The sequence below is a fragment of the Podarcis vaucheri genome (assembly GCF_965113315.1).
Source record: "Podarcis vaucheri genome assembly, chromosome: 5".
Classification (NCBI taxonomy): domain Eukaryota; kingdom Metazoa; phylum Chordata; class Lepidosauria; order Squamata; family Lacertidae; genus Podarcis; species Podarcis vaucheri.
In genome coordinates, this window is record NC_138763.1 from 75,226,871 (window position 1) to 75,253,763 (window position 26,893).

The window sequence follows — 26,893 nt, forward strand, 5'->3', positions numbered from 1 at the left end:
AGACAGAGAAGTTAAGTCTGTGGGTTGGGCTAGTCTGGTGTGAGAGAGTGAGAGAATTTGTTAAGAGGAGTCAGTCAAACAGCTGAGATAATCAGTCAGAAGGACCCAGTGTTTTAACAGAGAGTAAATGGTTGGTGGCAGCGGGGAAGCGAGCACAGTGGTGGGACAGGGATCAATAGTCCGTTAGACGTCTGGGGACCCTGTGTGATCGCCACATCCCCTCTCAGGGCTACAATTTCCAAAGTCGTTTTACAATCATCACCTCTTCCTAGGGAACTCAAACTGCTTGAAATATATACTGTGGATGTGGCATTTCTGTAAACACTGTAGGCCAGGAAAGGTGTCATTCTGGAAGGCAATGTCCTGCTACTCCTAAATGAGGTCACATGCCCACTAAAGTGCTCAGCATGTAGCTTGGGAGTGTTCCTGCAGTTAGCACTATCTATGGAGGTAAAGCTTGGCACTAGTAGCTAGAAGCGCTTTCCCCACCACCACCCCAGTTTCGGCTGGTTCGCTAGATGCAACCTTATCTAGAGAAGACTGGTTGCCTAATTGTTTCCGGACCCAATTTTAGGTGATGGTATCATACCAGTCAACTGTCCCACTTTAAGCAGGACACCCCGGTTTGTGGAGCAGAAATGCGCGAGACTGAGACCTTGCAAAAGATCACGGAGCCTGAAAACACAAGTTATTGGGTAAAGCATGCAAGATTGCAGCCTCGCATGACATCATGGAGCCTGAAAACACATGGAGCCGGGAAGACGCACCGTTTCTGGTGTCAGTGCCTTGGAGGGTATGTGGTATGGACTTTTAAAGTCATAAATGGTTTGGGATCAGGGTATCTGAAGGGCCACTCCCACCTATATGGAACTGCTTGAGTCATTATATAGGCAATAGAGACCATGCTCTTTGACCTGCTGATGAGTACAATAAGCAGGGTATTTTTCTGTGATGGCCCTGCACTTCTGGAATACCCTCCCCATGAAGATACTTCTGGCCCCTTCTTTATTAGCTTTTAGGAGATGCTGAAACAATGTTCTGATTATGGTTTGAATTTGGAAAATCTGATGAAGCTCTGTTTTAGCAAATATTTATCTGCTCCTCCTGCTGTGTCTAATGTTATGTTTGACACATATATTTTGTGCTGGATTTCTGTTGCACTATTCCTGGTTTTTTTGTGGGGGGTTTTTATATAAGCTGCCTTGGGAGGGTATGTAAGGCAAAAAATGTGGTTTAAAATAAGAAAACCTATAATGAAATAAATAAATATATGTCATGATTAAAATAATAATGATACCAATATATATCATGATTCTTTGAAGTCACTTGTATCCTTTTGAGAAGAGAACCAGCAGAGAAGGGTGAGCAACCCATCCTAAACAGAAGTCACTTCATCTCCCTTAATGCTCTTGCTCTCAAAATAGTATCCCCATTTCCACTGCTTTGAAAAATGCATGCAGTACCATATCAAATAACTGGAACTCCAACTGTTTGCAGCCTCCTGCTCCACTTCACATTTAGGGAAGTTTTTGACCTACTGTCACTGTATATTTCTTACGACTTGGCAGATTTGCTGAAATGGTCTCACAGTTTAACAGACAACTAATTTTACATGGTGTTTCTCGTACCCACAAGAAAGTTGAAATGTGACAACTTGAAAGAAGCAATTGGGAAGGCGAATACCAGGCACTGAAAACTGTGACTGAAGGCCCCCATTTTCTGGGGTGCCACAGAGTCCCCTAAAGTCATAGGAGCCTCAAACAGGTTTGTCCAAAATTTCCATGGATCTGGTGATCCCCTTGGCAGAGACAATTCAGAGTGGTTACACAGCATGAAGCACAGGCTTGCTGCCAATGAAGCAAAAGCCATGGAAGGAATGTGACCAGACAATTTTGTGACCTACTTTTCTCCCATACAAGTGAATGGAAGTGGGTGCACTGTGTGTCTTACACAGTTGCGCACTGAACACTCCTGGGGATTCTGGCAATGCATGAGTCCTCTCTCTGCCACTACTCTGCCTGCCATAATTGCAAGCATTTTGCTAGTTGTTCTGTAAATGCTTCTCCAGAATACAAAAGCTTGGCAGAATTAAGACATTCTTTTTAACAGGCGCAGTGCACCTGGCATGGTAGGACAGTCGCTGTGGCCCACCACAACTAATGCCAGCCTTCTAGTATTTTTAAATGGCCCAGCACTCTCAAGAGAAGCACTGGGCTAGACAGCTGCTGCTACAAGCATCTTCCTTATCTCCAGTGCCTCTAACATGCACAGTGGGATGTGCCCAGATACATTACAGGTAAGGAGATGATGATAATGGCAGCAGCATTCTCACTCAGTGAGTTAGTAGTAGACAGATGGAGCTGTGCGGTTTCAAAGCCGCCACCCCTTCTCTCTTCTGCCCGCCACCAACACCCATCTATATTTGCCCCCTGGCAAGTTTTTTTTTTTTGGGGGGGGGGAAGGCATCAAGCAGTCACTAGGGTGTCAGCTCTGCAAGTTAAAGTCCAACATGTTTGGTATTACTAGAGCAGCAACTCACTGGTTTTCCTGTGCGTCTTATCTGCATTAAGATGACATCAATATTTACTGGATCCTGAACTAACTTTTCTGCTCACCTATGAAATTGGATGGCTTGTGTGAAATCATTCACATTAAAACTTCTGCTCCATTGTGAAGCTCAGCCTGTATGAAAGTTTCTGTGGCCTATTACAACAACCTGTAGGTGTTAATATGCAAGCTGTATTTCTTCACCTTAGTTAACAAAGTAGTGAAGTATATCCTTGATCACCTCTATCCCTGTTCAGTGTTGAAATGGAGCCCCAAGATTTAAATAAACCCCTTTCATTGTGACTTCATTGTGATATCCAATCTCACTCTCTGCTTAGGACATAACAGAACTAAAGAAAGCTGCCTAAGAAGCACTCTGTACAACTTAATGACTGTTCCAATGTGCATGAAGCAGCCTTGCCCCCTGAGTTCTCATGCACTATGCTCATCCCCTCAACCCCCAAGCTGCCGGCTCAGTCTCTGAAGCAGGGTTGCACAGGTACAATCATCCCCACAATTAGGAATTCTATCATGCAGGATTCCTGGTTACAGGGAAGAAAGTGCTTACAATTCTCCTTCAGTGCAGGACAGCCTCTGGTGGGGATGGAAACATTGGGGCATCCAGCCTGCTGTCCTCTCTTCATCTTTTCACAACAACGCCTAAAGAGGACTTCTTAATTCTTACAATCTGAAATCTTGACTTCTGTTAATATAGACTATGTCTTACCTAATATTTTTTTCCACCTGCTTTCCTTTAAATTCCCCAGACATTTTTGTTCGATGTGGAATCCCAAAGTCTGATTAAGAATTATTGTCTAGGAACAATTCCATTCCCATGAAACTCTTGAACTGAAAAGCAATTCTAGACAAAATGCTCAGTCACCACATCTTTTCCTCACATTTTCCAATTGAAGAGGGAAAGGGGTGATAACATTAGCCACAAGCTACAGACACCTGTCTCTCCATCTGATTACAGCCAACTGTAATCTGATTATTAGTCCTTTAGGACTGCAATCTTATACTCACTTAGCTGGGATAAGCCAATGGGACTTACTTCTGACTAGATATGTGTAGGACTGCATTGAAAAGCACTTAGTACAGTACTGACCCACTTCCCAATTTACCTTTACACTTTCATGGTAAAGGACTCTCAGTCCTCTTGACCATCAGCATCACACCTGGGAAGAGAGGAGATGGGTGGAGATTAGATTCCTGTGATTCTGGAATTCTAGCAAAGCTTAGGATTGCACTGGGCCATTGTGGAAATCAGAAATGGAAGACGGTTTATTTGGACATCTGCAACACGTCTCTTCATAACGGATTCTAACCAAATGGAACACTGGCATGGATCTTAAGATAAATTAATCTCTGAAAGTTCATGAAATAAAAGTTTTCCATCTCCTTCTCCCCTGACAACCTGAACCCCCTGAAAAGCCCTTCCAATGGGTCATGGGGCACACTTGTTGGGTGGGTTGTAGGGAACTGCTGATGGGGAACGAAGGGGAGAGAAAGTGAGGTGAACTTTTCCTTCCACAAACTTCCTTATATGGTAACTTATCTTAGGATCCCTCTGATTTTTTTTCTTTAAGAATCACATTAAACTAAAACACTGGGGTACAATTTAGCCATAATCACATTTAAGCTTACATTCTAAACTTTTTAATTTCAGAGCCAGCAGGTGAACAACTGTTCTTTTCAAGCTTGTGAAGTGTGCTGCTTCTTACACAGTAATATATGATTTTAAAATTGGCTTCAAAGTAGGCAAGTAACTCTCTAGGCAGGATTTATAGAGCTTCTTTCATGGTCGGACAATTGTTATCAGTAGGTAATTCTTCCAGATTTATGTCTATTTTGTGTTTTTTCAGAATCTATTAAGAATTCCTGGGGCTTCAAGGCGGATGCAATTTGTGACAATTGGGATTACAGTCATTACACGGGAGACAGAATTGGGCACCTCTGTGTCTTCATATGACTTCCATGTGCTGTAAGATGAGTGCATCTCTTCTCAGACAATGACGTACACTCATTTGCCACAGGTAGGAAATGTGTGTGTCTCCAGAGTCTTTTTGAGGAGTCTGTGGGCTCTTGCTTAAATTCTAACGAGTGTTTTTCTTAAAAAATAAACTTTTAAACCCTCTTGATTGAGCGATGGGGGGGGGGGAATGTCATGTGCCCCCTAACTCCTGAAAGGGCTGTACTTGCTACCCTTGCAATGAAGGGAAAGTGATAAAAGCAGGGCTTTTTTTCCAGCCAGAAATCACTGGAATTCAGTTCTGGCGCCTCTCAGGTAGGCATCATTGCCATTATAAAAGAGCAAGAAAGGTGTTCATGATGAGTTCCGGCACCTCTTTCTTGAAAAATAACACTGGATAAAAGAATGATCTATAGATGGATGAGGAGTTTCTAATGTCTCATGTGTAATAAGGAGTTAATTGTTATATTACTGTGGTAATTTATGTACAATGCTCTAGATCAGTGCTAAATGTTATGGTAAGAAATCTAGCACAAAATTCAAACAGCACCAGTGTTTTCCTGGTCCACAAGGTAATTTTGCCCCCACCCCACTTTAAAGCAATCACTTAGATTCTGACCTCAGCAATTACAAGTTCAAGGAAAATTCATATTTCTAATTGACTGCAAAAAATTCCAGATGATAGGCTTTTGGTCTTCTAATAATGTTTTGAAGAGTGCTCCTTTTGTGATTTTACAAGTACTTCTTAACCCTCTCTCAAAACTGACACATTGCCTTTTTAGATGAATGCTTTCTCAAATAAAGAAGTATTACTGATTTAAATAGCTAAGGGTTTGCAAAGGGAACTGCACAGAGGGAGTGTGTCCTGGATGGCTCTGCTAGAGCTCTGTGCAGTTTTCAGTACCACTCATCACAAAACCCTTCTGGATCATTGGGCTTGGATGGGAGGGCAGTTCCTGAAGGTGCGTCCTATTACGCCCCATGGCCACCGGCTTTTGATGGGCCTCAGGGCTCCATCTTGTTCTGAATGAAACTACTAGATGAGGTCATTGAGGAACTGTGGCTCTGATTTAATATGCAGATGGCAACCAACTCTATCTCTTTCCATCACAACTGAAGGAAAGTGTTCAAGTTCTAAATAAGTTTCTGGTGTCTGTCAATAAAGCAATGGATGAGTTGGAACCATGTGATACTTTATCCAGACAAGGCAGAGGTGATTCTGGTCAGTAGAAAGGCAAATCAGGGAACAGAACTTTGACTTGTCTTGGATATGGGAATGTATTACCATGGAAGACACCTGGACTCAGCCCTGGGGTGGATCTAGACACAGGTTAAAAACACTATAAACAAGTCAGAAATTAAATCGTTACAACAAAGGGGGGGGAGCCTATGTAAAAATCCATATACATTCTTTTTTTGCTCCCTGGCGCCATCTGGTGTTGCATGTTTATAACACATTCAAAACATATTATTGCGACGGATGTAGCTGAGTCCCTGGATGATGATTCCAGGAATGCTTTTGTGCAGCTGAAGCTAGTGTGATGTGTTTTGGCCTGCCTGGTTTACAAATTTGGTTTGCTTGTTCAGAAGGCAGAAGATCACAGGCTATTGTCTCTTGAAATGTATAAAGCCCTGCAATTATAATATTGATGGTTCCAGGTCCCTTTTAAAAGACCGGGATCAGTTTCCGTCAGAGAAGAGAGAAGGAAAACCTATGCTGCATTGCCAATGCAGAGGTTGAAGAGATATGTGTGAGATGCACACACAGCAAGCATTACTTCAAGGAACTCTGCCTCTCTCTGTGCCCCAGTGCATTTGCCTTGCAGCAGGAGTCCCCAAAGGTGAAACAAACACTGTAGTGGTTATGAATCTAATTCCGTCTAGGTATATTTCCCATACTAGGACCTGGCTTGATCTCAACACGCTGACAAAACTTAGCCCTGGACCTGACTGTCATTTCTATGGTAATACATTGGCCAAAGCTTGAAGCTTTACATTTCCCAGATGACATTTTCATATTGCTCTTACAACCCAAAATACGATCGAGAAAGTCTGTCTAGTGATAGTTGTCTTTGTACATTTGTAATGCATAGCACTAAGCATGGCCTTCAGATTGAATACCTAAATGCAATGACATCTCCTTAATATTCCAGATGTCAGAGGGGACGAAATATATAAATGGCCCAAGTTATGCTTGCCAAGTGCCCTACTGTTTGTGGGCTTGTTGTTTATTTATGTATGTTTGTATGCGGCTCAGGGGTCAGGGACCTCAGCCCTTCTTCCACAGACACATTTAAAAGGCCACAGAAAGTTAATCAGACAAATGCCTGATATAATTGCTGCTAAGAGTCTTGAGAAGGGACGTGGGTGGCGCTGTGGGTTAAACCGCAGAGCCTAGGACTTGCCGATCAGAAGGTTGGCGGTTCGAATCCCTGCGACAGGGTGAGGTCCTGTTGCTCAGTCCCTGCTCCTGCCAACCTAGCAGTTCGAAAGCATGTCAAAGTGCAAGTAGATAAATAGGTACTGCTCCGGCGGGAAGGTAAACGGCGTTTCCGTGCGCTGCTCTGGTTCGCCAGAAGCGGCTTAGTCATGCTGGTCACATGACCCGGAAGCTGTACGCCGGTTCCCTCGGCCAATAAAGCGAGATGAACGCCACAACCCCAGAGTCGGCCACGACTGGAACAAATGGTCAGGGGTCCCTTTACCTTTACCTTTAAGAGTCTTGAGGCTACCTTCCATTGTCAACCAGAACCACCTTAAGATCTCTCTCTCTCTTTCTCAAGTCAAAGTCAAAACCATCCCTTTTCTTAAGGCAATTCAGATTTGTTTTCCTATCCTTACCACACCACCTAACTCCCAGCTGTTGCTGGTATACAATGGTGCAGAGGCAGGGAACCGGTGGCCCTGCAGATGTTGTTGGACTACAGCTCCCATCAAACCCCACCATCATTGCCAGTTATGAGTGAAGCTGGGAGTTGCAAGCTTACAATGCATGAAGAGAATGAGCTTCCCGCTCCCTGCTATTGTGGCAATGATAGAGCTATGAATTAGAAGTCCCTGGTTTGAGTTTTACCTTTATCATATACGGAACTCATCAGGCAAGGCACTCTTTCCCAGTTTCAGCACCCGCTCCAATTTGCAATATGGGAATAGTAGTAAACACTAATGCTACTGCTGCTATTCATGAGTTGTTCTCTTTCCCCTCTCCGTAGATGCTTCTCACATTTTTCACACTAGAAATATCAACTCTGCTAGCAATTTCCTTTGCAATAAACTAGTAAACAGCTTCTGCCTTCAGCCAGTCATATGAGTACGTGCAATGTCAGCTCAAATGTAAGAGTCTTCCAGGAACCATATTTATCAGTATCTCAATGCGTGTGCCATGCTTCAAGTGAAAAATTCATGTGTGTGTGTGTGTGTGTGTAGGAAAAATTACCTTATTTGCCATGCTGATTTAAAACAAGATAGATTTTTGCAAGACTGCCTCAGCGCATGTAATTAGAAATACTCTGGAAGTGGGAAGTGGAGGAAACCTTGGCTTGTGGAAATCAAATTTTGAACATTTCTTCAGAGCGCTCTAATTACAATCCCTCACATTCCATTTATTTTCCTAACAGCACACAAGGCCGCCTTAGTCTTCCCCGCCTCAAGACCGTTCTATGATCTTACACTCTGCGGTGCTCTCCTCAGGCAACAGAGGGAAGCAGACGATAGTTAAGGCAGCACAGATGAGTCTAAAGCAAATTGCGACTTTGCTAGATGAATGTACTCTGCGTGTGCCCCAGGCGTCTGGTGTTGACATTTACCTTCTGCTCCCCATTATAGACAATGAAAAGACTGTTCACGAAGAGCTTGGGGAAAATTGTCACTCATCCAATAACTTTTAAATAGACATGCAAACAACCCTGGTTTTCATGTTGTGCGAGTAAATGTTTTTTTCCTGAGTGACCAGGACATCTGTTTGTAGTGGAGAATACGATACTAGCTTTGATTTTTCAAATTTCTATGCTTCGTGATTGCAGATAATGGCCACATTGCAGAGACATTAGGTGTGCTGAAGTCCCATCTAAATCAGTGAGACTCTGGGCCTGCTCACACATACACTTTCTTCCCATAGCAACTGTAGCAGCAAGTGGTCGGTTTCAGTTGTTGCAAAGCAAACCACAAACAGAACTTTCATAACATCGGATGCCAACACAAACTAGTCTGCATGATCTGCGTACACTCATGTAGTCACAACCAATATATTAGGCAAAACGGCAGCACTGTGTTTGGGGGAGACATTTGAATCCATTCACATTTGAAGTCGAATCTATCACATGTGCTGCTCCACCTTGTTTTACCCTAATTCACACAGAAAATATAAGCAAGGCTACTGCACACGCCTCCAGGTGACTGTGGCAGCTGGCAAAGCCAACAACACCTCCAACTTTATGTTATTATGTTTGCCTTGCAGTTTATGAAGCAGGGTACTTTCACAAAGCAGCTTACAAAATAAAAATAGGAAATACATCACAGCCAAAAGAAAACGGAAGCAAGCCTGGTGGAACATTAAAATCAGGCTACAATAGCAATTTGTTTTAGCATAATAAACCATAACCCATGTTTTAAAAGCTGGCTGGAACAGGCCAGTCTAAATGTGGGAGAAAACATGGAAGATCTCTACTGACAAGGAGTTCCCTTACGGAACAGAAACCTTCCCCAACGTTGTGCCCTCCAAATGTTTTGTACTTCGAATTCCATCATCCCTGATGGTTGGCCAAGCTGGTGGGGGTTGATGGGAGTTGGAGCCTGCAAATCTGCAGGGCACCATGTTAAGGGCTATAACTCCATGACAGAGTCCCAGGTTCAATCTCCCCCAAGAAAATCTGTGGTTTAACAAATGGCATTTGGGTTTTCTGTGGATTACCATTTGTTCCAATTTAGCACCAAAGAGTGGGTTTTCCAGGGAAAAGTGATGGGGGCAAAGACAAAAGCACTCTGACCCATGCCTATAAAGTGGGGGACAAGCAGAGAACTGAACTTAAAAATGGATAAATGAGAAACCAAAACTGACAGATTCGCCCATCTCTAGTCACAGTATCTACTTCTGCTGTAACGAATCCTGAGCCAGAAGGACAAACAGACCTGACTTGGTATACAATAGCTTTCCAGGTTGCATAAACTTGGTCCTGGCATCGAAAAGGCCACCTCTCTTTATTGGCCTCATGAATAAATAGGACAGCTTGCAGGGACTCTGTTCCTGACCTTGAAGGTTGAACAGGGTCATAGAATAGTAGGAACTTTCTCTTACCCATATGTTCGCTTGCTCACCCATTGTGTTATCCTTCATGCTTTCATGAACTCAGAACTATTTCCTCTAAACCAACTTGTTAAATGTGTGAGAAAATTGACAGGTGTGTGTAAACCCATGCAGACTATGCATAGGGATAGAAAACACTTCTGTGGTTTAGAGAAGTTTAAGCCCAAGATCAAAGTGTTCTGTATTCTATCTCCCCACCCTGCTTCTGATTTCTCTTCACATGGCTCTGGAAATTGGACTCCTGCTAAGTTAAATACTTCATTACAGCACTGCAGATGAGTGGAGCGTCCCCTAGCCAGTAACCAGCTCAATCAACTGACTTTCTATTAGTTTATTTTTAATCAATTGTCATTAGGAAAACAAAATTAGAAAGCACAAGGCAGCAAATCAAATGCAATACAATTTTCTTTAGGGACCTGATCAGTTGAAACTCCACTGTAAATCATCTTACACTTGAAAGATTACACACTATGTCTTACCCAGATGAACAGTATGCTTCTTTATTAAAACACAACTTTCTCTTTCTAATTCTTTTGTCTAGAGGGGGGGATTATTAGGTGGGCTTGAAGGCCATGCATGAGAAACTTCAAACTTTTTTTAAAAAAGTAAAATACTGTATGACCACAAGCCTACAAAGTATAAGTTAAGATAGAGCGAGCATCCTGTAATAGCTTTCCTCTCCCCCCGCCCACCATCTACTCTGTTATTGATTTGTGTAAATGGGTTGTTTTCCAACTACTGTACACTTTAGACCAAGCCTTGACAATATTTCCAATAATGCTGAGCTGAAATGGTGGAGGAGCTTTCAAGAACCTACCTACTGTTAAACAAAACCCTCCCTTTGGGCAGTTTTATACACCTTTGTGAAAGGGTGCAATGGTGTGTGTGTGTGTGTGTGTGTGTGTGTGTGTGTGAGAGAGAGAGAGAGAGAGAGAGATGGTAGGAAGCAGCTAGAGATTGATGCTCCCTCAACTTGGAATGTGCACCCCACTGAATGAAGTGTCGTGCAAGGTGAGTACAGTGGTACCTCAGTTACATACGCTTCAGGTTACATCAGTGGCGTAGCGTGGGTTGTCAGCACCCGGGGCAAGGCAAGTAATTTGCGCCCCCTAACCCGTGGATTTGCGCCCCTTAACCCATGGATTTGCGCCCCCTAACCCTAACCCCCAGATGTTGCGCCCGGTGCGGCTGGCCCCCCCTGCACCCCCACGCTACACCACTGGGTTACATACGCTTCAGGTTACACACTCCGCTAACCCAGAAATAGTGCTTCAGGTTAAGAACTTTGCTTCAGGATAAGAACAGAAATCGGGCTCCGGCGGCACGGCGGCAGCAGGAGGCCCCATTAGCTACAGTGGTGCTTCAGGTTAAGAACAGTTTCAGGTTAAGAACGGACCTCCGGAACAAATTAAGTACTTAACCTGAGGCACATGACCCGGAAGCTGTACGCCGGCTCCCTCGGCCAATAAAGTGAGATGAGCGGTGCAACCCCAGAGTCGGTCACAACTGGACCTAACGGTCAGGGGTCCCTTTACCTTTACCTTTTTACCACTGTATAACTACGTGCATTGTGACATGTATCACAATGCAGATGCCATTCCTCAGCATCTGCACTGCCTTCCTTTTCGAAGAGTTGCAAAGATTGCCTCGTGAGTAGCAGTGCATATGTATCCCCTCTTCTTCAAGCAGCAGCAGACTGAGGAAGGATGGCTGCAAGCAGGCATGAAAAATATGCAAGAGTGTGAAAGAGGTAGGTCTCCTCCCACATGTATCTTTCTTCACACTTCCCCCAAAATGGCATCTTTCATAGCAAAGGTAAACCTGTTGACCAATTGCAGTTGTTAGCAGTCGTCAACAGGTTTACCACACCTATCAGCCAATCACCCATTCCTACCACCCTTCTGAGTAATACCCCTCCCCACCCTCTCACTATATATAAGGGTCTTGTGACTTCTGTTTCAGTGTATCTGAAGAAGTGTGCATGCACATGAAAGCTCATACCAATAACAAACTTAGTTGGTCTCTAAGGTGCTACTGGAATGAATTTTTTCATTCATTTATAGTACTCATAACTCACATCTTTGTCCATAACAAAATGCATAAGCAACTGTGAAACATATTAAAAGATCATTACAAAAACAATCCAAATGAAACATGGTAATGATGGTAACCAGAAAACCAAATGAAACTAAAAATTAATGCAACGCAAAACACACATGCAAACAAATTTTCAGCAAGAAAATCTAAAGGCCTTCTGGAATAAATCCACAAAATGGGGGCACTACTGAAGTGAAAAGCCCTGAGCTTTAATAGCCATTCATTTCAACTTCAGAGGAAGATGGAGCTCAGAGCAGTGTCTTGTAAAATGGCTGAAGCAAGAGTAATATTAGGCAGTCCCTTACTATCTTGCTTGCTTTGTGAATCACAGATTTTGTGTGCCACGGATTCTATCAAATTTATTACAGTATTTAGATTATTGACTCATTTGTTTTTATTTTTGCATAGAACCCGTTGCATATAATTATGTCCATATCAGTGACATCCCATTTGTTCTGCCTGAGCCAAAACAGCAGCCCTTTTCGATCTGCCTATAATCAATAAGCGGCATTGTACTGTCATGTTTCCTCTGATTTGGAACTGCAGCTGTTCACAAATTTGCACTTGGAATATATCTTCCCTACTCTCTTTGGCAACAGTTTGCATTCCAGTGCTTCTGTTCCAGGCCTCCTGTCACTGAAAAGATTAACACTATATAGGCAAGCCACACTAGCCATGTCCCTCTCCTCCCTTCTGGTTCATACTGCACTGCGGAGCCATGTTAAACTGAAGTGGATTTAACTGGCCACTCAGCTTGATGAACGGACCTAGTGTGTTCCAAGTGTAGGTCACCTGGGATGCACCATTTAAACTTCTGTTTACACAGTTTGAGATGTGGGGGGATGGGAGCTGGTTCTCTTGTCTTGTTTAAGGGTGAACAATTTGCCACCCAGATGGCTGGGCAGTGTAGCATCTAAGCAAAACATGGACAGTTTCCAGTGGCATAGCGTGGGTTGTCAGCACTCGGGGCAAGGCAAGTAATTTGCGCCCCCTAACCCGTGGATTTGCGCCCCCTAACCCGTGGATTTGCACCCCCTAACCCTACCCCCAGAAGTTGCGCCCGGTGCGGCTGGCCCCCCTGCACCCCCCACGCTACGCCACTGACAGTTTCCCTGGAAGCAAAGGGATGTTTTCAGCTGAGACAAAAAAGAAACATGGAAAAGAAAAAGGACAGCAGTCAAGCATTTGACAAGACAATCAAACACACATCGGATGTGTAATACATATAGGAAAAATCAGTTCTCAAGACCAATGTGAAAATAGTAAAATAATACTGAACTTATTCTTCTCCTCTCCTTCTTCCACTCCTCCCATGCCCTCTCCCCTTCAATCAATATTTATAGTGTCCTAGGGCTAATTAACACACAACATTAAAAACAGTTTAAAACAAATTACAATCACAAACTAGGGCAAGTCCTAAAATATGTCTCTATCCGTCCATCTATCTCAAGTTTCAAAGGGCGGGGTATAGAAGTGCATATTCAGCATATGACCAAAACGGCAGAGTGAAGGTGCCAGTTGCACCTTGGTGGCAGAGAATTCCATAGTTTAGGGGCTGCCACAGAGAATGCCCTCTCCCAGGTCCCTGCTCCCATACTTCTCATGGCAGTGGAACTACCTAGAGGGCCCCCTCTACTGATCTCAACATCTGAAAGGAAGCTTGAGAGGAATACTGATCAGATGTGCAGGATATAGATGACTGCGCTCAGCAATGGGGTTTAAAAAATAATAATGCCAAGACTGTGTGTGAAGGAGTTGGGAGATGTTGAATGGTTCGTGTAACACAAAGCTGGCCATGAAGACAATGCTGGCCCCCCAGTCCTATATTTTAGCCACCTAGAAGTCTACACGTGGCCCTTGTCAGCAATCTTTTTTTAAAAAAGTAGTAGTAGTAGTAGTAGTAGTAGTAGTGTGGGTCATATTTTGAAATGAGCAAGGGCCAAAGAGCCATCCATATTGGCTCTACCCACTGGAGGCCTCAAGCCAAGATGGAGGTAAAGTGCATGACTGCCAAGAGTCTTTGGAAGAGTCTTTTCATTTCAAGCACCTCAGCTATTCAATTCCCCAGTTGCCTATGTTTTGGTTTATGAAAGACATCGAGCAGTTTAAGAGCATAAGGGTGAACTTTGACAGCAGCACCAGGAAAGGATTGGCCCTACCATGACAACTGACATATCAAGCAGCTGATTATGGCTATGGTGACTTAGTTTAGTATTACAATATTTTTGCTGGTACAACCACGGGGCTTACACCAGTTTCACAATGCCTCAAAACATAATGCTTTTCAGTGGACTCAGATGACACATATACCTTTATCCATGTTGCACTCAAATTGCAAGGGAGCTCTAGGGAATGAAATGCCTGCACTCCTAGTGAAGATCAAGCTACTTACTACACAAAATGATGGGATTGCTTTGTCTTTAAAGAAATGGACTTCTCTTTATTAGCTCTTGATGGTGGAGCTGCTTCTCTCCTGCCCCTTCACCCTCTTCACTGGCATGCAAATTAAGTTGGAGAATAACTCTGCATTAATCCCTCATGACCTCCTATACAAGGCCATTTTCTTTTGAAAAGAGGATTGGTCCTGAGCACCCACAGAGTCTTCCCATGCAATTTATGAACTACCCTCAAGCACTGCTGACAGCCTGATACATGGGTCAGCAGCACATCAGTTTTTCTTGGTGAATTATTAAGCTATTAACTCTATAGCTTTCTCAGCTTTAAAAAGTGCACTTTTGCTGTGCACACAGAGGATGAATAGCCTCAATAAATTCCATTAGGCTAAGGAACAATAAGAATAGCAGAGTGTTGACTTTAGGAAAATGAATGCAGCCCAGGGATTTGTAGCATTGCATGGTACTCTCTTTTCTTTAGGTGGTTTGGGAACCTGTTCTCTCTCTCTCAGGAGGCATCTGCAGTGAAGTTTAATTTCTACATTTGCTTCTAGATTAGCACATGACTTGAAGCAACCTAACCAACCTAACAGGGATGAAGGCAAAAAAGCACTTGGTCTTCTTTGCCCTCGCTTCCATACTTCCCAGAATCTGATTGACTGGGACAACTCCAACAACACTACAGGGAGAAGGTGCAACTCACTGGCTATTCAAGTAAGGCAAGCCCACCATGAAAATTTATTAGAAAGTCTCCCTTCTCCCTATAAATGGACAGAAATTCTCTGTCCATTTTTACAGGTGGAGAATGGTATCATGAAAGGTGAGAGGGAACTTCAGGCCAGCCTTTGAGAGAAGATGGAGAACATCATAACTATTTATTTTAGTCTTCTCAACTGATAAGAAAGGAGCCACTTCTGCTGATTGCAACTTCGTCTTTGCTATAAAAAACCCTCTCAAAACTTTCTATTCTGATTTTAAAACAAATGCTAGCTACCTCTCATTTTCATAGATATGAATAAATGATGCAAATATATATGCCTATCAATTCATTGAAAAGTTCTATGCCTGTAGATTTTAAATTCTTGTTTTCCAATTTAGCATGTTTTAATTTTATGCAATTATTCAGTGCAGTATGTCAAAATCTCCGCTCCTGCTGCTAAAGATGAGTGTCCTACCTATGAGTAAATGCAGGAATTGGACTTATCTCAGATCTGTGCCTCTGGACAGGAGACCATATGCAAACTGCATAAGCATGCCAGTGCCTCAAATTAGACTTCCTAAAGAATAATAGCTTTACTTCCTCTGTCTCACTCTGGGAAATAAATCTTTTCCAAGATTTGGGGATGGAAGATTGTCAGTTGTTGCTCTTTCCAGACTGCAACTTCCTTCTATTCTGCACCCAAATATGATATTAGTATCAAATGGCTTTTTGTTTACTACTCAGTGGAGGAAAGGCAGTGGTTTTTTTTTTTGGGGGGGGTTAAATAAGAATCCTAGAAGTTTTTTTTACTGCTGCTTTGCCTCTTATTTAGAAATCAGTCATCATCAGTGAAACTTAGAGAGATTAGTATGGATGAAGACCCTGCATTGCCACTGCTCATGTAAGTCATGCACTTACAGACTCTCTTGATGAAGTCTCCCTTCCCTCCATGAATATTTTTTCTTCATCCAAGAATATTACTCGGAACACCTCATGTGCAGTGTGATTACTGAACACACTGCAGTTTAGTTCTGCTCAAAGAACCATAATTGGATATATCAAGTTTTCTACTTAAGAAATCAGTCTTGAATCTTCACCATTCACCAATTTGTCCCACTGATAACTTACTTGTTAAAAGCAATCAGTGGCACACCTCAGTGGGTGCTTCCCCCTACCTTATTTCTCTCTCAGCAGGCTACAAATGTTCTCACCCCCTGAGCTTTTTATGATATGTGTGTAGCAGAGATGCAGCATGCCTGGCCTCATCAGATTTTCCAGGCTGCTGTGCTTCAAGACTAAAGGTCAACAACAAACCAAAGCCCCTTGGGCCAGATACCCAGGGATTACTCAGTCAAAGCACATCACACTTTCTCCTGCTTAGAGAAGATGATAGAAGAATCCCACCTCCCCACCCTGCACTGTGTGCATGGAATTCTCTCTACACATTATTGCGATCTCTGTAAATTCAAGGCCACATCCTAGGAAGACTGAGTCAAAAGTTCCTATGTGATTTTTTTTTTTTTGGGGGGGGGAGTCTTCCGACAAATAGCACTCACTCCAGTTGCGATTCCCCAAAACGAAAGTCATACTTTCTCCAACCTAGGTATTATCCTCTATGAATGGCTAGTAGGCATTATCTTCTATGAATTTGTCCAATAGTTGCCATCAGTGGGCAAAGCTGATAAGATCAGAGATGCATCTGACCCAGAAATTTGCCTATCAAGGTAAATGTGGAATTTTCTGCTCAGAAAAAAAATCCAAAGGGTGTCAAGGGCAACAAAAAAGAGTTTCATTTAGACTAAATTGCATTTATCTGGATAATTCATCTCATTCCTATAAGCCCCTCCATATGTGGAAGCCTATTTCTGCACAAGGAAACATCTATTGGATCCTAACTTATATTTTATTGAAATAATTTATTTTTTTTACTTTATTAAAGGCATTTTCAATCTATTTTCCTTTGACTAGAAAATAAAATTAATTTTAGAAGAGACTCAATAGCTCTAGGGCTACAGTGACTTTCACAACACAAGTATTGATTCTTCAGGGGGAAAAATTAAATAAAACTTCAACAAAAGGGCAAAGTAGTTTCCTGACATCTACAGCTGAACATGCCATTGCAACTGAATAGATTGTAAATATATATATATATTTGTGTGTGTGTGTGTGTGTCTGTGTATGCATATGCTTTGCTTTGTGGGTGTCTTTATCTTGTAAAATAAATTAAAATGTTATGATTGCATTTTTTATGCTTATGTTACTCATTGTTTAGGGTATGAAAGCACTGAGATCTCAACTCAACTAAAAGTAAAGTAAAACTAGTCACCCATAGCAACTATTGGCCCTAGATGTGTGATCCTATCGGCATCACAAGCTGTATTCAGAGTGGGGACTGAATGAGCATAATGATGCAAATTGGATGCACCTTTGCACTAGGGTAGCCACCCATCACAAAAAAGAAGGCACAGATTTGCAAACAAGTTGCATGTTCAGTTATTTATATTTTGTGTCATTCCTGAAGTTTCTGCACTGTGTACCTAAAAACTATGGAAAGCAAGAAAGCATATATATTGCATAAAACCAGTTAAAATTAATCATTAATGAAACTTCCTTAAAATGCCTTGTCTCTCTTATTAAGGGTTCTGAATCCTTAAACTGGCTTTGTATAAGACAGACCTTCAAACAAAATATGCCTCCAAATAAAGCGGGGATGGAAAGAAGGTAGATCAGGATCTACTTGAAGAGCTCTGGATGATTCGCAGTTGATCAGCAAAGCATTCTGATCCTCACTTCTTCCACAGCAGATGCTGTTGAGATGAGGGAAGCTTGGGATGAGGAAAACTAGGCATGGGTTTTATGGGATAGGATTTTGAGCTCACAATCTTGTACTGGAAAAAAAAGTTTGGGCTTCTTGGAGGAACTGGACATGGAGAAAGAGGTTAATTTCATTCATGGACCCATATGTATAAGATGTATGAGATAAACCAACAGGGGAAAGGTCAGCCATGACAATGGTCCAGTGATTAAGGCATGTTAGCTCATGTCTGTGCGTCCATGAGTCAGAATTTGTGTTAAGTCTTGAATTGCTGTTGCATCAGACATGCTTTTGACATATATATATATATATATATATATATATATATATATATATGAAGAGTTTTTCTGAGAAGATGGCTGTGCTGTATTTAGTTGTGCTCTGGCTTGGCTTCGTGTATAGGGGCGAGCTGTGTTTTTGTGCCTTGTGCCCGCCAGATCTGTGTAGGGATTGCAGGGGGGTGCAGCATCCGGGGGTGCCACTATAGACATATTACAGACTCCATCCAGTAGCCAAACTATAGTGGCACCCCCGGATGCTGCACCCCCCTGCAATCCCTACACAGATCTGGCGGGCATAAGGCACAAAATCACAGCTCGCCCCTATACACGAAGCCAAGCCAGAGCACAACTAAATACAGCACAGCCATCTTCTCAGAAAAACTCTTCACAAGCTCAAGAGGTCAAGACACGAAATATATATATATATATATATATATATATATATATATATATATATATATATATATATATATATTTGCTTTCGTAGATTTTCACGGGTACAGGAATGCAGGTTTTGGTGTCTTCGGGTGTCTTCCCGTGTAAGAGTCGGGGTGTCTGTGCGACGTTTCGACGAGGTCTCACTCGTCATCTTCAGGCTGGTGCTTTCGGCTTCTTGTTACTGGAACAGAGCAGAATCTGGTGTTTGAGTTCCTATAAATACTGTTGAGGGGTGTGGTGTATAGCCTCCAACGTTCTGGGCAGAGAGGAAGTTCCTAGATTAGTGTGCCTTTTCTTCTTTTGTTCCTTAATTACTTGAGGGATATCTTGAGTGATTTCATGAGTGATATTCTGAATACCACTGGGTGGGTCATTAAGTGTAGATTAGTTGCTAAAGCTTTCGTGTCTTGACCTCTTGAGCTTGTGAAGAGTTTTTCTGAGAAGATGGCTGTGCTGCATTTAGTTGTGCTCTGGCTTGGCTTCGTGTATAGGGGCGAGCTGTGGTTTTGTGCCTTGTGCCAGCCAGATCTGTGTAGGGATTGCAGGGGGGTGCAGCATCCGGAGGTGCCACTATAGTTTGGCTACTGGATGGAGTCTGTAATATGTCTGTGGAGAGGGTCTGGGTTTGGGTCTGGTGTGGTTGATTGGTGACGGTGTTCTGTGTGCCTCTGGTTCTGGTGTCGGTTTTTGTGGGGAGGGCTAATTTCCAGATGTCTGGCAGGCGGGACGTGTCGTCACGCTTGTTCATGTTGTGAGGGTGTTTCTCTATCTCGATGGCTTCCATGATTATTCTCTTGTGGTGATGTTCCATGTTAAAGAGCAATTTGGAATCTGCAAAATTAATTTCGTGTCCTGTTTCTTTCATGTGTTGGAAAAGAGAGGAAGTTTTTTCTTCTTTTTTGACGGCATTCTTGTGTTCTGCGATACGTGCATTTATTCGTCTGTTTGTTTGTCCAATGTACGTGGCTGGGCAGACTTTGCAGGGTATTTCATAGACCCCTTGGTTTTCCAGCTGGATTTTGTCTTTTGGGTTTCTGAGGATATTGGCTATTTTTTGGTTGGTGCAGAAGGCTGTTTTGATATTGTGTTTATGGAGGATTTTGCTGATTTTGTCTGTAGTGCCCTTGATATAAGGAAGGAGGGCCATGCCATTGTTTTCTTCTGTGTCTTGGTTTTTGGGGGGTGTTTCTTTTTGGATTAGCTTCGTAACCCTGTTTTTCTGGTATCCATTGGCGATTAACACATTTGAGAGATTCTGTAACTCAGTTGTCAAGTGGTCTTTGTCAGCCAGGCGTTTGGTTCTGGAGATGAGAGTCTTGGCTACGGAGTTTATTTGTGCAGGGTGGTGGTGTGATTGTGCATGTAAGTAGCGGTTGGTGTGTGTTTTTTTCCGGTAGATAGTGTGTCCTAGGGAGCCATCAGGTTTTTTGTAGATTAGGACGTCAAATAAACTCCGTACATGCACAATCACACCACCACCCTGCACAAATAAACTCCGTAGCCAAGACTCTCATCTCCAGAACCAAACGCCTGGCTGACAAAGACCACTTGACAACTGAGTTACAGAATCTCTCAAATGTGTTAATCGCCAATGGATACCAGAAAAACAGGGTTACGAAGCTAATCCAAAAAGAAACACCCCCCAAAAACCAAGACACAGAAGAAAACAATGGCATGGCCCTCCTTCCTTATATCAAGGGCACTACAGACAAAATCAGCAAAATCCTCCATAAACACAATATCAAAACAGCCTTCTGCACCAACCAAAAAATAGCCAATATCCTCAGAAACCCAAAAGACAAAATCCAGCTGGAAAACCAAGGGGTCTATGAAATACCCTGCAAAGTCTGCCCAGCCACGTACATTGGACAAACAAACAGACGAATAAATGCACGTATCGCAGAACACAAGAATGCCGTCAAAAAAGAAGAAAAAACTTCCTCTCTTTTCCAACACATGAAAGAAACAGGACACGAAATTAATTTTGCAGATTCCAAATTGCTCTTTAACATGGAACATCACCACAAGAGAATAATCATGGAAGCCATCGAGATAGAGAAACACCCTCACAACATGAACAAGCGTGACGACACGTCCCGCCTGCCAGACATCTGGAAATTAGCCCTCCCCACAAAAACCGACACCAGAACCAGAGGCACACAGAACACCGTCACCAATCAACCACACCAGACCCAAACCCAGACCCTCTCCACAGACATATTACAGACTCCATCCAGTAGCCAAACTATAGTGGCACCTCCGGATGCTGCACCCCCCTGCAATCCCTACACAGATCTGGCTGGCACAAGGCACAAAACCACAGCTCGCCCCTATACACGAAGCCAAGCCAGAGCACAACTAAATGCAGCACAGCCATCTTCTCAGAAAAACTCTTCACAAGCTCAAGAGGTCAAGACACGAAAGCTTTAGCAACTAATCTACACTTAATGACCCACCCAGTGGTATTCAGAATATCACTCATGAAATCACTCAAGATATCCCTCAAGTAATTAAGGAACAAAAGAAGAAAAGGCACACTAATCTAGGAACTTCCTCTCTGCCCAGAACGTTGGAGGCTATACACCACACCCCTCAACAGTATTTATAGGAACTCAAACACCAGATTCTGCTCTGTTCCAGTAACAAGAAGCCGAAAGCACCAGCCTGAAGATGACGAGTGAGACCTCGTCGAAACGTCGCACAGACACCCCGACTCTTACACGGGAAGACACCCGAAGACACCAAAACCTGCATATATATATATATATATATATATATATATATATATCTGTATCTGTATCTGCAAAACCTACAAGCTGTATGTATATACAGTAGTACCTCTGGTTAAGAACTTTATTTGTTCCGGAAGTCCGTTCTTAACCAGAAACTGTTCTTAACCTGAGGTACCATTTTAGCTAATGGGGCCTCCTGCTGCTGCCACGCCGCCAATGCACAATTTCTGTTCTTATTCTGAAGTAAAGTTCTTAACCCGAGGTACTACTTCCGGGTTAGCGGAGTCTGTAACCTGAAGCGTTTGTAACCTGAAGCGTTTGTAACCTGAGGTACCACTGTATCAGTATCCAGAACTGTATTACTGAAGCCTGATCTTCTGCAGCAGTGAACTGTTTTATACCTTAAGCAGCCGCTGTGTGGTGACTGGAACCAGGAGCAACTTCCACTTTGTGGCTATCTCACCTCAGATCCCCAACAGGGCTGAGCTCAGGGGCAGTCCGCTTCTTAGTACTGTGTCCTGCACTTCCACATGCCACAATTTTGCACATGACTCTGGTTGGTAGACCTTGGTGTTCAAATCACAAAACCAACATATATCCTGCAAGTCTGAAATCTGCCTACCCTGGAAACAGAGGACTGGTCAGCCCTTCAAAGAGTGCATTGTCCTCTGTGAGTGCATTGTCCTCTTGGATTCAGTAGATTTTCCTTAAGACAATTCTTTAAGGATTGTTGCTTTTTAAAAAACGATGTTAAAGTCACTCAACAATAAACTACTGTTTCCAGCAAAAGATTGTACAAGGAAATGAAATATCTCTGTACAAACCGCATGCATAAACAGGAGGGAGCATTTCCTCCCCTCTTTTGTGAGATCCCGCTCACCTTTCATCCACAAAACATTTCAAGCTCCATTTCCTCCAAAATGCTGATAACTACCATTACCTGAACTAATTGAGAATCATTATCTGCTGCTCTAACTAAAGGCCTCCTGTGATCTCTAAACCTCCTTTAATGTCTTCATGAGAAACAGCACACAGAAGAGGCAACTGGAGGGTAGAAGGAACTGACAGCTAAAAATACGGATGACACCCAGGGGATATTATTTAATTCATCATTACAGAACAGTATGACTGGGCCTTTATGGCATCATCTTCAAAATATATGGAAACTACAAACATTGTCTCAGAGAGTGAGAGTGAGGAGCAGGGCAAAACTCCCTGCCTCTTAGAATCATAGAATCATAGAATCATAGAGTTGGAAGAGACCACAAGGGCCATCGAGTCCAACCCCCTGCCAAGCAGGAAACACCATCAGAGCACTCCTGACATATGGTTGTCAAGCCTCTGCTTAAAGACCTCCAAAGAAGGAGACTCCACCACACTCCTTGGCCGCAAATTCCACTTCAACAAGTATGGTTCTGTTTAAGCATGTTAAGACAGACACTGGGACACTTTGCATGTTTTTCGGAGTACAGCTAAGAGATTTTATGGGTGAGCCTAAAAAATGTTAAAATGATGCAAGCATGAGTTCTGAAAATGCATGCATCATGCAGGTACAGAACTCCCAAAATCATGATTGGCTGCAGCTCTCTGGCTGGAGATAAACACATTATATATTTTATTTATGCATATCTGATTCTGAACATGGCAGCTGTGTTCTAGTGCCACAAATGATAGGATCAACTCAGAAAGACAGCTGCAGCCTCAAGGAGCTATATTTTTAAAAGTGAGCCATCTTTTTGGTCCATGGTCCACTTGTGGAGGTGGATTGCTCCTTGGAGGCCATGTGGCCAATACTGGTGGGTGGGTGGAGCCATTTACACACAGTAATTGACACACATCTAACACAGAGAGACAGAGATCCTTTCCTCTCACACTAACACACGACTATTGGAGAAAAGCAAATACATTTCCTTCTCTTAAGCTTCCAGTTAATGCATGTGTTACTTTAAACCACACAAGGGCACTGTTTGTCCACTCCAAAAAACTGAGCCATTTTGTTTGTTGCTCTCTCCAGACAATATGTGATATTTTCTCTGTCTCATTTCCGCTCCTCCTGTAAATAGTTCCTACATGAATAAAGCCTCTGAACTCCAGAAGCTAAGTGATTGTTCCAATCCAATTCACCCAAGCAACAAGGTCAGCTGACAACAACATAAACAGAGTGAATGCAAGCATGCATGCACATATGAACTATTTTGCTGGAGGGCAATTTTTTTTTCAAGGGAGGAGGGATCCACTCACTATGCTCCACCTCCACTCCAGTGGTCTGCTGCCAATCTTATTGTTAGAAATGTTGCTTGTGCATACTTTTTTTTTTTTTTTTTTACTTTGAAGCAAGCCATTTAGGGACAGAAGATACAATTTATGGGGCAGATTTGGCCCAGGTGATATAAGTTGCTGTCCGCCAGTTTTCAGAGACATGAGGGTCTTTGGGGTAGCCACAATCATCAAATCACAAAGAATGAACTCATGTCTCATGATTCCTTCTACTGCTGCATGAGGAAATGTGACAAATGTCATTTCTTGTCAAGCCATCAGACTAAGTATTTTACGCAGATAGCTTGCAGCTGTTGCCCTTCTTATATCAATATAGATTTTTACTGACAGCTGAAAAACCCCCAACAAAACCTTACCGTGTGTTCAGAGTCAATGAAACCTTCAATATCTGCTTGGAAGTCCTTTCTTCCTCCTTTTGAATATTATTTGGTATCCTTTGCTTTCACATAAAACCAAACACCATGAAGCTCAAAAACATTCAAGTGAAATGCACTGAACATCAATATTGTAACTGGGCCCAGGATGGGGCCAAGAGTGAATAATCCTTTGCTGGCACCAAATCAAATGAAGCAGGGTAGGAGGAAGGAGGAATTTGCCTTCCTATCTCTTCTCCGTTGTGCAAGGAAGAAAGGTCAGTGATTACAAATGAAATGATGCAATTAGACACTTCAAGGGGTATCATTTTCACTTGATTTTTATCCTCAGCCAAAGCTACCATTCTATCATATCCTCCATATGAACCTACATAATGGGGACACTTCCAATTTTCTCTGTGTGCACAATACTTACTGGTACTGTTGACCTTGATAGCAGTATTTCAGCATTTTACACTTCTGTTTCAGCTACAGTGGGGAAGAGCAGTTAAAAGGAAAAGAGGGATAAAGTGCCACTGGTGTATTAGATCAGAACAATGTACTTATGGCTATTCAGGGATAAGATGCATGTTTATATCAAACAAGTGAAAGGGTGTTTTTTTAATTTTAAAACGTTAATGTGACCGACACAGTTAAAATACCAAGTAAGGGAGAGTCACAATTTACTTAAAGCTCAACCAGGTCAAAGGTTTAACTGAAGCAATAACACCATCCAGGTCTCTATCATCGTATAAGATGAATGATCAGTGGAGCAGAATGTATCATATAAGAAAAGATAACTGTTTGGACCAAAGGCTAAATATATAACACAAAGGAGAGAATTGTCAGGAAATATAAAACTTGAACTGGGATCGAACCTTTTATTGAGGCTGGAAGCCTGTGACTAAGGGTCAAAGTAGGTGTGGTGCTAAATGTATCAGCAATCTTTTTTATTTTATTTTAAAGTAGCAATAGCAGGTGAAGGGGCAGTTTTCATTGGGGTAGCAGGAAATGGGTTTAATCTCTTCTTCTCTGCTGCCATCTGGACAAAAATTGTCCTATTGGAGCAATTCCAAGGGTCTTTCCCTCACTGTGAGAAGTGAAGTTACAGGGAACCAGCCAGAGGGCCTTCTCGGTAGTGGCACCCACCCTGTGGAATGCCCTCCCACCAGATGCCAAACAGTTAAACAACTATTGGAGTTTTAGAAGACATCTGAAGGCAGGCCTATACAGGGAAGTTTTTAATGTTTGAGGGTTTTATTGTGATTTTAATATTTTATTTTTATATGCCTGTTGTCTTTGTCCATGGAGTTTTCTTGGCAGTGATACTGGAGAGGCTTGCTGGTTCCTGCAAAACAGTTCCTGGGAACTGAGCATAGGGTGCAGTCCCTACACTGCTACCTGAATTTTTTTGCAGGAGATACCAGCAATTGAATTAGGCTCCCATGCCTGCAAGGTTTCGGCCATACCAATGAGCTATGGCTGCTTCCCCTTGTCTTGGCATAGGAGCTCTATTCGTGCACAGATGGAAAGAGGAATGTTAAACATATATAGCCTATTACAACAGCCAAGGTATTTTTAACAGGAATGATGATTCTTGGATGCTTGATTTCTTTAACATAGATTTCTTCCATTAACTGACAAACTTTGCTTATAACAAACCCAACACTGCCTTTTACAAACTGTAAAGAAAAGGGGTGGGGAAGAAGCAGGGCAACTGAGTTGCCTTCACTTTCTTCATTGTTACTCAATGAGAGTTACATAAAAGGTTATCCCCTTACACCTTTCCCTGTGACACCCCCCACCTAATCCCCTCTACGAGAGGAACTCACTGTTCCAACAAAGCCTCTGGATTGGCCAAGACTGATCTAAATACTAGAAGCCCTGCCCTTCTGGTCTTCATGGTCAACAGAGCTTAAGAACATAAGAAGAACCCTACTGGATCAGACCACAGACCCATCTAACGCCTCGCAGTGGCCAACCAGATGCCTATGCACAATTAAGTGTTGGTGTGAATCTTTAAAGCCCTAAACGGCCTCAGCCCAGTATACCTGAAGGAGCGTCTCCACCCCCATCGTTAGGCCAGACACTGAGGTCCAGCTCCAAGGGCCCTCTGACGGTTCCCTCACTGCGAGAAGTGAGGTTACAAGGAACCAGACAGAGGGCCTTCTCGGTGGTGGCACCTGCCCTGTGGAACACCCTCCCATCAGATGTCAAGGAAATAAACAACTATCAGCCCTGTTTAGGGAAGCTTTTAATGTTTGATGTTTTATTCTGTTTTTAATTTCTTGGGAGCCACCTAGAGTGGTTGAGGAAACCCAGCCAGATGGGCGGGGTATAAATAATAAATTTATTACTACTGTTACTACTACTACTACTACTATGGGAAGCCCACAAGTAGCCCTCTCCTGTTGTAGTTTCCCAGTGGCTGGTAATTCATAGGCATGCTGTCTCTGATCCCGGAGACAGTACATAGGCATTGTGGACTTCTGCATACTGCACTTCTCCAGTTCTGGTTCTAGCAGACAAGAGGGACTCTTGGCTGCAGAGGTGCCAACTTGCACCCAAGATTGAGAGGGCCCAGGATGCATCACATGTGTGTGACGTTGTGTGTGCAATGTGCGACACGTTCGATGTCACATCATTGGGAGGAGGCCGAAAGTGGAGCCCAGGATGAGGCGGCTTCAATGGCCGGTGGCTCCTCATCTCTCATGCTCAGGAGGAGCCAACCTCTGAAGCTGCGTCAAACTCAGCTCCATGCTCGGCCTCCTCAGCTCCCTTCCAACAAATATTGAGGGGGCTGAAGACACCTCAGTCCCATGGAGTTGGTGTGCCATCCCAGGTCTGGATTTGGGTGATGCTGCAGTGATCAAGGACTCATCTTCATTATTAAAAAGAAAGGGGTGGGGAGTGTTTTAAATGTGTTATAACACCGTGACACCAGATGGTGCTGTGGAGTTCCGTCTTTCAGCAACGTGATTTCCTA

The 26,893-nt window shown here is 42.9% G+C and overlaps 1 protein-coding gene and 1 long non-coding RNA gene across 12 annotated transcripts in view; one reads left to right on the top strand and one right to left on the bottom strand.

The window, feature by feature from the left end:
• The window catches only part of LOC309532295 (uncharacterized protein), a 472,441-nt gene that overhangs the window by 313,812 nt on the left and 131,736 nt on the right, over nucleotides 1-26,893 (bottom strand). For 6 of the 11 annotated variants that reach the window (XR_014219712.1, XR_014219713.1, XR_014219714.1 and 3 more), the window contains exons 2-4: nucleotides 24,344-24,396; nucleotides 17,688-17,818; nucleotides 3,672-3,725 (exon numbers count right to left, since the gene is read on the bottom strand). The exons of 1 other annotated variant lie outside the window; for it this stretch is intronic. Coding sequence is in view for 2 of the 10 variants with exons in the window: in XM_082222532.1 (XP_082078658.1) it covers nucleotides 3,682-3,725; nucleotides 17,688-17,818; nucleotides 24,344-24,396 (228 nt within the window). In the remaining 8 variants the exon portion in view is untranslated. The remainder of the gene's footprint in view (nucleotides 1-3,671; nucleotides 3,726-17,687; nucleotides 17,819-24,343; nucleotides 24,397-26,893) is intronic. 4 more of the 11 variants (XR_014219696.1, XR_014219697.1, XR_014219698.1 and 1 more) reach the window with 2 other exon arrangements.
• Nucleotides 616-8,371, top strand: LOC309532379. The gene is made up of 3 exons (XR_014219832.1): nucleotides 616-793; nucleotides 4,413-4,583; nucleotides 8,137-8,371. It is a non-coding gene; the product is annotated as an uncharacterized lncRNA (long non-coding RNA).